The 13,319-nt window shown below is 40.2% G+C and overlaps 1 protein-coding gene across 2 annotated transcripts in view; it reads left to right on the forward strand.

The window, feature by feature from the left end:
* GCLC (glutamate-cysteine ligase catalytic subunit) overlaps positions 1 to 12,613 on the forward strand; it is a 35,496-nt gene extending 22,883 nt beyond the window's left edge. For both annotated transcript variants that reach the window (XM_074153204.1, XM_074153205.1), the window contains 10 exons: positions 106 to 180; positions 1,058 to 1,174; positions 2,055 to 2,193; positions 2,735 to 2,847; positions 3,533 to 3,625; positions 4,348 to 4,452; positions 6,613 to 6,694; positions 6,791 to 6,894; positions 6,997 to 7,117; positions 10,901 to 12,613. In XM_074153204.1, coding sequence (XP_074009305.1) covers positions 106 to 180; positions 1,058 to 1,174; positions 2,055 to 2,193; positions 2,735 to 2,847; positions 3,533 to 3,625; positions 4,348 to 4,452; positions 6,613 to 6,694; positions 6,791 to 6,894; positions 6,997 to 7,117; positions 10,901 to 11,106 — 1,155 coding nt within the window. In that variant the 3' untranslated portion in view covers positions 11,107 to 12,613. The remainder of the gene's footprint in view (positions 1 to 105; positions 181 to 1,057; positions 1,175 to 2,054; positions 2,194 to 2,734; positions 2,848 to 3,532; positions 3,626 to 4,347; positions 4,453 to 6,612; positions 6,695 to 6,790; positions 6,895 to 6,996; positions 7,118 to 10,900) is intronic.
* Positions 12,614 to 13,319: the final 706 nt, after the last annotated feature.

Consider the following 13,319-nt stretch of genomic DNA (forward strand, 5'->3'; position numbering starts at 1 on the left):
TTGATATTTAAATTGCTTTATTATATCATTGATTCTAAATTTAGGAAGGCTGTGCTTGCATTATGGTTATAGAAATTGTGATAGCACTTGTACTTCTTCCCACAGGTAACATTCCAGGCTTGTAGCATTGCTGAAGCAAGGTATCTCTATGATCAGCTAGCCACGATCTGTCCCATTGTGGTAAGTAATGAACTTCTATTACATCAGCTCTTCGTTGTTTAAAAGCCACTACGTGTGGAAAAAAAAAATTAATTTAAATTTAAAAAAGAACCTTGAATGCTACTCACAAATTTGGTATTCTAGGAGAAGTCAGTCTCTTGCTAGATTGTCACATGAGCGGTGTGGTTCATTTACTGTCCAAATGACACCACAAAACAGATGATGTTTGTTTCTTCTCCTCTGTCCTCCTTCCCATGTGCATGACACTCTTGTTGAGTAGTTCTAGAAATAGATTTGGGACAGTTTTTCATTAAAACAAGACAAGGTCACTCCTTAAAACAATTTCTATTTTTTCAACTCTGGTCTGGTGTTAGAGAGGGTTTCATCTTAAATTGTTGAAATCTGTCCCTTTTGTGAGCACATGGTCATAAGCAGGTGTTATAAAGTAGTGGTGTGGTCTAGGTGGTGAGCAGATCCTGCTCTGGGTGAGGTATGTTCCAGCTGTGCTGCTGAGGTGCTTGGCCAAACAAAAATAAAAAGTTTAAAGATTGCTGGGTGAACTAACAGAGTCTGGAAGTGCGCAAGCAGAATACTTGCTGATTTGTCACAAAATTGCTTCTACCTGTATCATCTTTGTGTTCCTTAAATGCTGATCTGTAGCGGTAATATATCTGGAGAGAGTCAGATGCTACTTCATTAATACTAACCCTTCATCTAGGCGTTTTCTAGAGATAGCAGTTGAGAGATTTGTGGTTATATGGGCTTTGGCTGTATATCACACTGAAGTGTATGCTTCAGTTACTTCTGGACCAGCAAGTTTCCCTTTCCAGTGGGGTTGTATTTTGCTTTTGGTTCCTTGGCTGGTCCTTTGTTTTCATATCGGGCTGTTTTATTTTAGATGGCGTTGAGTGCTGCATCTCCGTTCTACAGAGGCTATGTGTCTGATATTGACTGTCGCTGGGGAGTGATATCTGCATCTGTAGATGATCGAACAAGAGAAGAGAGGGGGCTAGAGGTAAGTAATGTTAGGTAGTAGATGTCTGGGTTTTTTCAGGCAAAAAAGTTAACTTTCCTTTAGTATCAAATTCTGTTTATGCTGATCAGAATCCCTAACGAGGGAACATGACAGTCTTTGTGGTAAAGATAGGAGAGATGGTGTAAAGATTCGCCTTGGTTGTACAGTTCACGTTAGCATATAAATATATATTTTTAGGTAGGGAATCCCAGTAGAAGTGCATTCCCTCCTCCACAGTTTGCTGAAAAGGTCCCCCTGTGATGAAACTTTGCAGTCTGGGCTTGAGCCCAAAAAGCAAAAATTACTTTGCATTAAATAGCAGGTGCTGCTGAGTAATCCAGTATTATAAACTAGAACTATGTGAAAAGAGCCAGTTGTCAGAAGCTGAACTTAAGGAATTTCTCCAAGCAGGAATTGGCATTCAAGGCACTTAAAAAATCACAAGAAATAACAAAAAGTAATTTTTAAAAGATCTACTTAAAATGGGTAGTTCAAGAAATATTTGAAAAGCATCTGTAACAAAGTGTGCATAGTGAAACTGTATTGGCATGTGTTGCAATAGGTATAACAATGCTTTCCAGTAATGCTTGGGGTAATGGTATATTACATCAGGGAAATGTTTCCACTTTTAGAGAATTCTAGTCAATGTGCGATGACTGACTGTTTTTTCACTCAGATACATACATCTGCAAACAACATAGTCATAATTCCAAGATCACTTTCTATTAAGCCTATTTAAGACTCGTGCTTTGAATAATTTTAATAGAGGCTTTAGGGTGTTTTAAACAGGATATAATTCTCACATAAGTGTCATTAGTGAGCAAAACTTAGGTACCATTGTTAACAAGCTGTTAAAATATTGTATTCTTAAATTATATAGCCACTGAAGAACAACCATTATAGAATCAGTAAATCCAGATATGATTCCATAGACAGTTATCTATCTGAATGTGGTGAGAAATACAATGACATTGATTTGACAATAGACAAAGATATCTACGAGCACCTAATAAAGGAAGGTAAGTGTTTGCTTCATTATGAGCAGGTTAAGAATTATGCTTGCAGTGTGTGGGGATATTTTATGGTTTTGTTCTTGTTTGTTTCAATCATTGTGCATCCCTCAGAGTGACTCCTGCTCAGGAAGTATCTGTGTAGCATGGTCTTGAGAGGTGGCTTTTTTTTTTTATAAGTATTCATTTGTAACAGAAACTGTCCTAATTCCAGCTTGAGAAGCTCAGTGTTTGATGCATTAATGTTTTATCTTTGTGGAGAGAGTGGAATTGATTTAGGAAACATGGCATAGAGGTGCATCAGGAAACGGGAAGAATAGCAGCCACACCAATACTCAGCTGCCATTTCCAAACAAGAACCTGTTCTGTTTTTATTTTTTTCTCTTTAATCATTTTCTTCCTTCCCAAAAATCATCATTTAAACTTTAACAGGATGTGGTGGGTTGAGGTAGCATTGCAGAGTTGGATGTTTTCAGTCTTGTAAAACAAATAATTTCCTAGAACCTGCTTTTCTATGTGTGAATTGTTTGTTTGAATTTTCATTTTGTAGGTATTGACCACCTTTTGGCACAGCATATTGCACACTTGTTCATTCGAGACCCATTGACTTTGTTTGAGGAGAAAATACATCTAGATGATGCAAATGAATCCGACCACTTTGAGGTTGTGTCTGATTTAGAGGAATTTAATAAATATATACATAAAATTGCTTATTCTTTATAGTACTGCTTCATTGGAGGATGGCTATAATGGCTAAGATATTTTTTTTTTTCCTGAGTTTAACTTCAGCTAGTTCTTTAGCATATGACCTGGCATTTATAAGCACCTTTATTTCTTTGTTGTATCATTTCTTTAGGAGAAGGTGGTGGCTTATACTTTAAACCCAATAAAATATGAAGAGCCCAAACTATAGCTATGTATATAAGTGTTATGGGGAACCATCTATTTTTATGGCTTTCTAAATACTGTTTTGTATGGCATTTACATATAAATATCTCTTACAGAGCTTTATGAAATAATAGCTATGGTAATATTAGGTATCTTTAGTTTGAGATGCATCAACCCCTCATTAAAAAAGAGAAGTCAGCTAAATCTCAGCCCCTAGTATTTTATACATAATCCTCAAACAAAACAGCATAAGAAAGCGTAACACTTTTGCTCCTAGGATGGGTACTTAATGCTGTGGTTTATAGAAAGTCATGCCACTTTGTTTGAAAGCGCTTTCTCTAACTTGATGGGCTGGTCCAGGGAAAATATTACGACTCTAGTTATCTGCTTGTTTTTCTTTGATTATATTATAGAGTGATGCATAGCTTGACTGTGACAGATTATTTCATGTGCTTTGCAGAATATTCAATCTACAAACTGGCAGACAATGAGGTTTAAGCCACCTCCTCCAAATTCAGATATTGGATGGAGAGTGGAATTCAGACCTATGGAGGTAAGGAAGGCGTCGGTATGCACACAGTTTCCTTTTAAGTGGAAAAGTACCAGGCTTTCTGCCATCCAGTGTCAAACCCTTATTACTTATGCTGCGTTTTCTCCCTTCTGAATTGCTAGATGCAAGTGAAGTGGACAGCAGTGTTTAATCAGACATGGACTGTGGGAATGTAACTGACAGGAGAATCCACTGCAGCACAGCAGAGCATGCTAATGGATTTGGGCTGATGGGGAAAGGAATTAGGCTTGTATTGAAGCAACAATAAACAAAGCCTCGTTTAGCTTCTAGGGGCTATATTTCTCCAGCACTTTTCCTGATACTGAACAATTCCACTGGCATTGTTTGTTTTTTCACAAGTTATTTTACAGCTGTCTGTTTCTGAGCTCTCTGAATTTAATCCCTTTAAAGTGGAAATTTAAAAGCTATTGTACATTTGTAATTACACAGAGTGCCCGAAGGTGCAGGTTATTAGGCAGTCTTTTGAAACACAGGCGTGTTTTGGCATGGGATTAAAGGGTTAGTTCTGACGTATGTGTACGCACTGTGCATTTGCAGTCACTGCTGATGATTCCAGCTCGTGCATCACCATTGCTACCAGTAGAGTGTGTGTAAATGCAAGTACTAACGTGAATGTTCCAGTCAGACTGTTTTAAACTCTCCCAGATATTTATCACTTCCATGGGTGTCTTCCCACTAAAGTAGTTTAATCCTTTCATGTCTAGGTCCAGTTAACAGACTTTGAAAATTCTGCGTATGTTGTATTCGTCGTATTGCTAACCAGAGTGATTCTGTCCTATAAACTGGATTTTCTCATTCCTTTGTCTAAGGTAGGTGTGAAAGATCAGATCTATTGGAGCTAAATGCGACATAGTTCCATCAGGGCTGATTTTTATCCTCTGCAAGCTAGAAAGTAATATTTTTGCACTTACAGAGAACAGTCATTTTTATTTTTCTGTCAGTTTTCATCTGTACTAGTACTTTGAATCAATTTCAACTCTACAGTACTAAACAAATATTTTACTGCTGTCTCATGGAATTAATCTTGTAGATAAATACTGTGGGAATTTATGTGGTGTCTAACAGTGTCTGACTACTACAGAAATACCATTGTCACAGGACTGTTTTGAGACTGGGAAAGGGCACGCTTCCCTCATTTTACACGTGGATATCAAAATAAAAACTTTATATATTTATTTTAACATGGCGTTGCCTATGTTCCCTATTCTTATTCTCTATTTCGTTTGTATCTGGTGGAGAGGGAAAGGAGTGGGAGGTGTCCCTGACCATGGCAAGGGGGTTGGAATTCAGATGATCTTTAAGGTCCCTTCCAACCCGAACCATTCTATGATTCTGTGCTTAGTGTTACACAGTATTTGAGTGAAAACAAATACTGCTGATTCTGGTCACAATTGTGACTTGTGTTTGGGCAGACCAGCTGTGCAAAAATGCTCTTTTTCCTTAATTTTGTCCTCACAATTGTTGGACTGCTTTGGGTGAAACTGCCCTTGCATGTCTTCTTTCTGAGGCACTTGACCAGAAAATGTCTTTTTAAATAGATAGTCCTGCAATGTTATAAGTAACTTTAAAAAAAGTCATGTAGTGCAGAAGGCTTCTGACAGACTGTATACTAGAAAATGCTGCCAGCGCTGGCTACAGCATAGCAGTAGTGTCCTGTGGCTTTTCTTAGTGTTTTTAATTAAAATGGGGAAAAATAATGAAGTTGTAAATTAACAGTAATCATACCATACAGATGGTATGATTTCTAAAAGGAGAAATTATCTTCCTGATGTCAGGGAGTTTGGACTTCATAAATAATAACGCAGAGTGCATAATTATGGTGTTGTTTGGAATGTCTCAGAAGCGCAATGTTTTTAACTAGTGAATACTGGTTCAGAGCGAAAAAGAGATCGGGTGCTGAAAGAACCTCAAAAGAGGTGGGGGCATAAAATTGCTTGATCTTGCCAAGCAATTTGGCAGGTAATGCAACACAATTGCACAACCATTGGTAAGCCTGCCTCTTTCAAGTGAAATAATCCCGGTTTATGGGGCTAATCTCACACTAATCTTCGCTGTCTGAGTGCGGTTGTGCTCCCGTCAGCTAGGACCGGAGTTCTTTCAAACCAGCCTGTTGTGTAAATAGCTTTCATAATACAAAATGAAAGTTAAGTAGTAAGTGAAGATTTTTGCACTGGCCTTAATTAAAGGTCAAACAAAGAATTCGGGAAATCATATTGCTGCTTCTGAAGACAGTTCGGTAAAGCTAATGTCCAAAAGCTGTGTGGTGTTAATTCCTTGAGAACATACCAACCAAAGAACTTGGACAAAGTCTTTCATTCAAAAAGATAGAGCAATGCTTATATCACTTGCAGAACGTATGAGTTAGCGCTTTGTAGTTTGTAGGCTTTCTGAGAAGCCTGCAACTTAGAACTTCTTTACTAGCAGTCTAAATTTATCTGATTTCCTAACAGATGTTTGGGTATGGAATAGATACGATTCCTGTACAAAGTTACTGGAATTCTGTTTCTGAAAGTTTGTTTAATGCAGTGGTAACTCTTCTGAAGACTTCAAAGATTGTGTTAATAAAAGCAGTAAACTATGGCTAGGGAAAGGGCAACTTTCTTCTTCTGTACTCATTTAAATTGCATCCAAATACGCAAAGAAGTCTGCCAGATGGGATGCAACCTGTTAATCGCAGCTGTTCCTGTGTTTTCATCCAAACTTAAGAGATTAGCATAGCATGTTCTAACATAATACCGTTACTTTTTTTTTTTTTTGCTGGAGACCTAATTTCACAGAACGTCATCTCTTTGTGGTTTTCCCCAGGGCTCCTGAAGAATGAAATAAAACTTATCTCCACAGCTTGGCCTTGTGTGATGAAATTATAGGAAACATAGTAGATGTTTCAACTACTAAGACTAAAATGTGAGGGTTTGGAGAATCATACTTTTCTAAAATGTCATAAATCTCTGAAATACGTCTTTTGCCAGGTGGACGAAAACATGAAGGTGGCCCAGAAAAGAGATGCTGTTCGGCAGGGAATGTTTTACTTCAGAAAAGACATTTGCAAAGGTAACACAAGAAGAAATCTGATCAGCACTGTTGTGGGTGTTTAGTGCATCTCTTGCCTTCTAACTGTTCCTTCCTTTCCCTTTGTTGCCCATGAAGGTGGGAACGCTGTTGTGGATGGATGTGGCTCTGCACAGAACGGGACGGGCACCGACGCAGAAGAGTACACCTTAATGAGCATTGATACAATTATCAATGGGAAGGTCATAGCCTCTTCTACCTGGAACACACAGCTTTCCCCTGCATTCCGCCCTCCCAGAAACTAGGTTGAACGTGTTTTATGTTGACTCTGTTCTCTTACACAGGAAGGCGTCTTTCCTGGTTTGATCCCAATTTTGAATTCCTATCTTGAAAACATGGAAGTGGATGTGGACACAAGGTGCACCATCCTAAACTACCTGAAGTTAATAAAAAAGAGAGCATCTGGTATGTTTGACACTTTTGGACGCTGATCTTCCTGGCATTTTTCTACTCGGTAATTGGGCTGGTCTCTAGTTTTCAGTTGGGTGAAACTGGTGGCAGCTGTGGCTGGCTGGTGAAGTGTTGAAGCATAGGAGCAAAGGACTGGAGTGTGTTCTCTGGCTTAAGTCTGGTCCTGTCTGATGATAAATGTTTTGGGATCCATTTTAGAACTTTAATTAGGAGCAATTGATACAGTTACACTGATCTCTAGGCTGTACTTGTACCTCCAATCCAACATTTCTCTTTTCAGCACCGCTTACTGCTGCTTTTGCAGTGTATTGTCCACTTTGTAGTAGTTTGCAGATACACTAATCCCCTCTGCCTGTCACTTGAGTGTTGTAAGAGTATGTGAGGCTGGGTCTGATAGCCTGGTGTGACTCCAAAGGATTCATAAATCCAAATTCTGGTATGCTAGAGCCTGGGACCTAGGCTTTAGCTCCCTGATAAGTAGCAGAACTCCTTCAAGGCAGAGCAGACCAGGCTCATACCCTGTTTTTATCATGTTCAGTGTTTTCAAAGACAGGTGGTACAATGATTCTTTGTGCTCCTTTTTAAAATGCAGCAGTATAATGAGTGAAAGATGCAGGCTAAAATTGAATTGAGAACTGGGCGCGTAGCACAGTCTGCAGCAGCTTTATACCTTTCCATGTGCAAATTCCTTGTATGCTTGCCTTGCTGTAAATTTAGCAAGACAGTTAATGTTAATCTCATGGGTCAAGACATCTATATTTTTTTTTCCCCCCCAATTTTAAACTAAAGTGTGTTGCATTCCTTTTTAATTCTTGAAAATTGCTGTAGGAGCTCTTGTAAAGAAGCTTGTTGTAAAGACCTTTTTTAAAGCTGAGGAGGAAATCAGGGCTTTCTCTTGCCTGGTAATTCAGTACTTCAGAATGTTATCAAGTTTTAATTAATTGCAGCTTTCACTTTAAGTGTTCTTTCCTAAGGCTGCTTGTTTGTAGGAGGCTTCTCTCCCTCAGGTAATGTAGACAGGGATTTGATGCTTGGCTTAACTGAGGGAGGGAAGAGAAACTGGCAGGAAGAAAACGTCTAAGGCACATCAGCTCTCAAAATAGCAATGCTTTCAAAATCTTCCGTTGTTTGTTGTTGGATATTTTTTTTTTCCTGTTCAGAAAAATGCCGTTGAAAAAACAAGAAATGCATAAATGGGAGGGTTTTTCTTTTTTCCCCCCAAGAGCTAATGACCTGGGCTCAACACCCTGCGGCAGCTGTTCCCCTTCCAAAGAACAACTTTGCTACCTGGTGCAAAAATGCAGGCATTGCAGAAGTCGGCTTGTGTATTTACACAGACTTAAAAGGTGTGGGAGTGATGTAGATAAAGAGCCTAGGGTTTGTATCTTAATTCTGATGAACTGAAATGATTTTTAAATGATGTTTCACAAGAATCAGAATTCGCAGAATAAAAGGCATTAGGTTTTGTATTCCTGTGCCACCGTGTTTCTCAATTGTGAGCTTTGGATTATTCCAGTTTACTTTCAATCTTAAATCAAATGTTCTTTAACTGCAGCCTGTCTAGCACGACACATGTCCACAAAGAGCAGCCATTTTTCAGATTTCTCTCCTCAAGTGGTGAACACAGAGCACTCGTGAGAGTTAAACACTGGCACCTCAGCTGCTGTGGCTTTAACCTTGCCCTGACATAGTTCATCTCTGCTTCATTCGCATCTTCTCTCACAGCCCAGCTAGGTGTTGCCCTCCTGGTCTCCATCCAGCTGGGGAGTAACTGCCACCACTCAGTGAGACTACAGATTGGCTGACAACCACCAAGTATTTATGAAAATGGTGTTAAAACAGATGCTTAAAGATGAAAGATGCTTAAAACAAGCATCAAGTGATCCTTGTCCGGGTGGGCTCTCCCAGCCCCTGGCTGGCTGGGTGTAGGTGCTTTGTCGGCCGAAGGTGGTGGAGTAATCATGGTGCCCGATGACCATTCACAAACATGATTTTAATGATCGTTGCCTTACCCGTCTTGAAGCAGTTATACTTTGGGTCCCAATAAAGTCATACAATAAGAAATGCCACAATTTTATCATATGCTCTTTGAAAAACTTTAATTCCTGTAGTTTTGCAAGCTTAAATGCTCTTCACGGTCACCTCATGGTACGCCTTCTAGTTGCTGTGTTGTAGGTCAAAGTTTCTCTACTCCTTTCCTATCAACGTTCATGACTTTGCAAACTTCTTGGGTACATTGTTTCTTCTAAACTTGTAGTCCCCTTTCTCTTGTTTCTTCTCGCTTGGAGGTTCTCACACCTTTCCTCAGTCTGTGGTGCCTTTTCCTGTTACTTGTATGTTCTTTGAGAGTTGCACGCTGCGTTCACCGTGAAGGTGCTGCAGATTCACACTGGTACAAAGGATGGGGAGCGATTAAGCTGCCTGACCACTAGGTGTCTGTGTTGGTGTTAGCTGGACCGTTCTTCTGTCTCCTCCTGCGCTGGCGCAGCGGCTCATAGTCTGAAAATGTCTCTTTATGCTCCACTCATCTCCTGGCCCCATCAATTTTCTTGCAGGCCCTGCTTTGCATTGGTTTGAGAAGGTTTTTGTGTGAGTTTTTAGTGCCTTCAACAAATAATGCTTCTTGGGAATATTTTTTTTTTTTATGCCTTCTTTTTATATAGAAGAGTAAAGTCTGGCCTCTCTTATTTAAAACATGACTTGCAGGTTTTGAGGTGCACTTATTTCTAATAACCTTTTTTGTTCTGCTTTTCTTTCCTGTACTTCTTGCAATTTTTCTGATTTGTGTTTGTGTACCTCTGTTCAAAACCACTGGTAGGATATCTTTAAACTGTTTTGGATGCTTTTTACTTTTTATTTGTGTGTTCCTCCTGGCTTACTTGAACTTGGTTCCACTTTTTATAATATTCTTTAAACCAAAGATTTCTTGCAAGTCAAGGAAGCTCTTGACTCTTTCCAGTCTTACAAGAAAGCTGAGGTTCTAGTAGGTTTTCTAGGATCTTCGAGCATCCCATCAGGCTACCATCTTACTGTCAGAGTTAAGGTTAACTAGTACAAGTTTAAGGCTTCTTGCATATGCTGCGTTCAGGAGCAGGATTCGGTAGCCTAAACGCTGGTGTCCTGCTGGCCTCCAGCTGCTACTTCATAGGGATGCGGGTCTCCTGCAAGGGGTGTGTGCCACTTGGTGACACACATTTGATGATAGAAGTGTCGGGGACCCTTAGGCACCTGCTGGCCGCCCCACGGACTGTACAGTGAAGCAGAGGCAGGGTGTGCAAACCAGCAGTTGGTATGATCGGGATCCTGCCCATTTTTTTGCTAGGGGAGCTGCCAGAGGGAGAAAGAACAATTAGTCAAGGTAGACAGAACAAAGCTAGCAGCTGAGTTGCATGGGTCAACTACAAAATAATTTTATATATATGTAGTTGTAGAGGTGGTGTCTGTTGGGTCGTCTCAGCCAGTTTCTCTATTAAATGACACGTTTAAGACCTCTTGCTGTTACAATCTGTTGGTAACAGCTGTTCCAGTAGCTACTTCTCTCTGCACTGTCTCGTTACAACATCTGAAAGTTCAAAGATTGCACCAGATGAATGGGTTTTAGATGGTATGTGAGCTTAATTATGCCTGTGGATTAGCCATATTAAAAAAAATTATAGGAATGTTTTTCTCGCAAAAGCATGGACTATTCATTAATGGTGTATAGAGCGCATAGAACTGCAGGTGTCATACTGCTAAATTAGATGTATAAACTGAAACTTGACTTCCTCTTGCCCACAGGAGAGTTAATGACAGTTGCCCGATGGATGAGGGAATTTATCGCACAGCATCCAGACTACAAGCAAGATAGCGTGATAACTGATGAAATGAATTATAGCCTTATTTGGAAATGCAACCAAATCGCACAAGGCCAGGCAGAGTGTCCTGAACTATTAGGGGTAGGATTTAATAAGAAGCAAAGTGGAAACAAAACTGGCTCTTTGTAATGAATGAATGTTTCTTAAATAATAGAAAGTTTAAGCCTTTTAGCAAAGCACTAGCAAAAGATACTGTGAATCTGGTACAGTTTCATGGTGTGAAGACCAAAACAGGGATACTGCACTATAAAATGGGCCAATCTGCCTAAATATTTGTTTAAGGCATCCTAAAATGGGCATATTCTTATTGTTAAGGTTTATACAATGTACATGTAAATAGTAAAATATTTTTATGATTAACATCAATGTATTTTAATAACATTGTATCTAAAGTTATTGTGAATTAGCTTGTAACTTTTTTATGCTTATTCTAGAAAGAAAAATTGTCCTGAACAGCTTTGTAAATGTAATGGTACTTGTACATTATATGCATTCCAGTTACTGAATGTTTACTGTAATTTTTTTTAACCTGGAATGTGCTACGTAATCTACCTTATTGTGTAAGAAAAAAAAATAATAATATCTTCTGGACCTAACCGAATCGCACTTCCTTCCATTTGGGTTTTGAAAGTATGTAAGAACAGATAAATGCATGTGCATCCCATTTGTTAATCCTTGTGGCAGTTGCTCAGCTGTCACAAGACCTGCATCCGCTCCCAAGCTGTGAAACTAGGAGGAACAGGTCTGTCTTTATTCAGATAAGGCAAGTCTGGCTGCAGATGCGTCGTTATTTTCTTCCCTCCTGAAGTAAATTTGTGTGGTAGCGCAGTTCAGAGATTTGCCCGACGATTTAACAAAAAAGCAGTGATGGGGGAGATGCGGTGAAAGAGGGGAGGGAATGGGAGCTGAACATAAAGCTCTCTTTACAAAGGAGCCAGAGACCCGCTCTGGACTTCTAATTGCTTTTTCTCCCACGTTCCTGCTGTTTCCACAGTCGACAATGACCACAGCACAAAACCAAACACCTCTCCCTTCCTCCTAAAGGTTGAGTTTCTCATTTGTCAGTCATTATAAATATTTTTGTCAGCATGTTTATTGCCAATAATAAGTAAACTTTACGTAGGTAGCGGCGGTACCTGCATAGCTGTAGGTACGGGCAACTTCTTCCCCTCTAGAAAATAGTTATAAAGAAATCATGGAATGCACTAATCCTTTGAATTGGGAGCCAGTGCTGGAAGTGACTGTAAAGTAATTAAAATTTAGCCATTGCAACTTGTAAATAAAGCAAACTTTAAGGGGCCTTCTTGATTTAGCTTCTTAACTGACTTCTAGAAGCGAATTGCGTTATGGGTAGATGATGCAAAGCTTAATGCAAGCATATATAAATACCTAAGGTGTAATGATTGTTTTTAAAAAAGAACTAACAGAGAAATTGCAATGGAGAAGTGCACTAAGAAGAAGCTTTTATGTACCGATACTAGACTTCGTTCTGTGTTCACAGGTGTGCTTTAGAGAATAAAAATAAAAAATGCTTTCTTTCTGCGGTGGTGAATTTGTTTTAATGGGGATGTAGGCATATGCTAATTTAGTTTCTGTAATAAGGAAATAAAAATAAAATTTGCAGTATGTGTTGGTCACTTGCATGACTTGAACCCGCGTTTTCAGATTCAGAAAGGGAGGCGCTGCATAGCCCGCGAGTACAGCTCCTCCTCCCCGGCCTGACTTTGGTCACAGTGAAACTTCTCAGGGCTGATGGTGAATGGTCTGCAACCCTGCCATGGTCGTGGTAGTGTCTGTCTGATCGCACAGCACCAGGGGCTCTGCTGAGTGGAGAGCAAACGTTCCATGAGCCAGCAATGTGCCCTTGTGGCCAAGAGGGCCAGTCGGATCCTGGGCTGCGTAGGGAAGAGTGTGGCCAGTAGGTGGAGGGAGGTCATTCTCCCCCTCTACTCTGCACTGGTGAGGCCACAACTGGAATAGTGTGTCCAGTTCTGGGCTCCCCAGTTCAAGAGAGACAGGGAACTACTGGAGAGAGTCCAACGTAGGGCAACTAAGATGATTAAGGGATTGGAGCATCTCCCTGATGAGGAAAGGCTGAGAGAGCTGGGGCTCTTTAGCCTGGAGAAGAGAAGGCTGAGGGGAAACCTTATTAATGCTTATAAGTACCTAAAGGGTGGGTTGAAGGATGATGGAGCTGGACTGTTCTCTGTGGTTCCTAGTGACAGGACGAGGGGCCTCTCGCCAGTGGTTCCCCCAGCCCTTGAGCAAAGCCCTGGAGATGGCAGCAGCAGCAGAGCGCGTCCTCCCCGCCCCTGGTGCTAAAACCCACGGAGCTCTGCTCG

Source organism: Numenius arquata, chromosome 9, assembly GCF_964106895.1.
Source record: "Numenius arquata chromosome 9, bNumArq3.hap1.1, whole genome shotgun sequence".
Lineage (NCBI taxonomy): Eukaryota > Metazoa > Chordata > Aves > Charadriiformes > Scolopacidae > Numenius > Numenius arquata.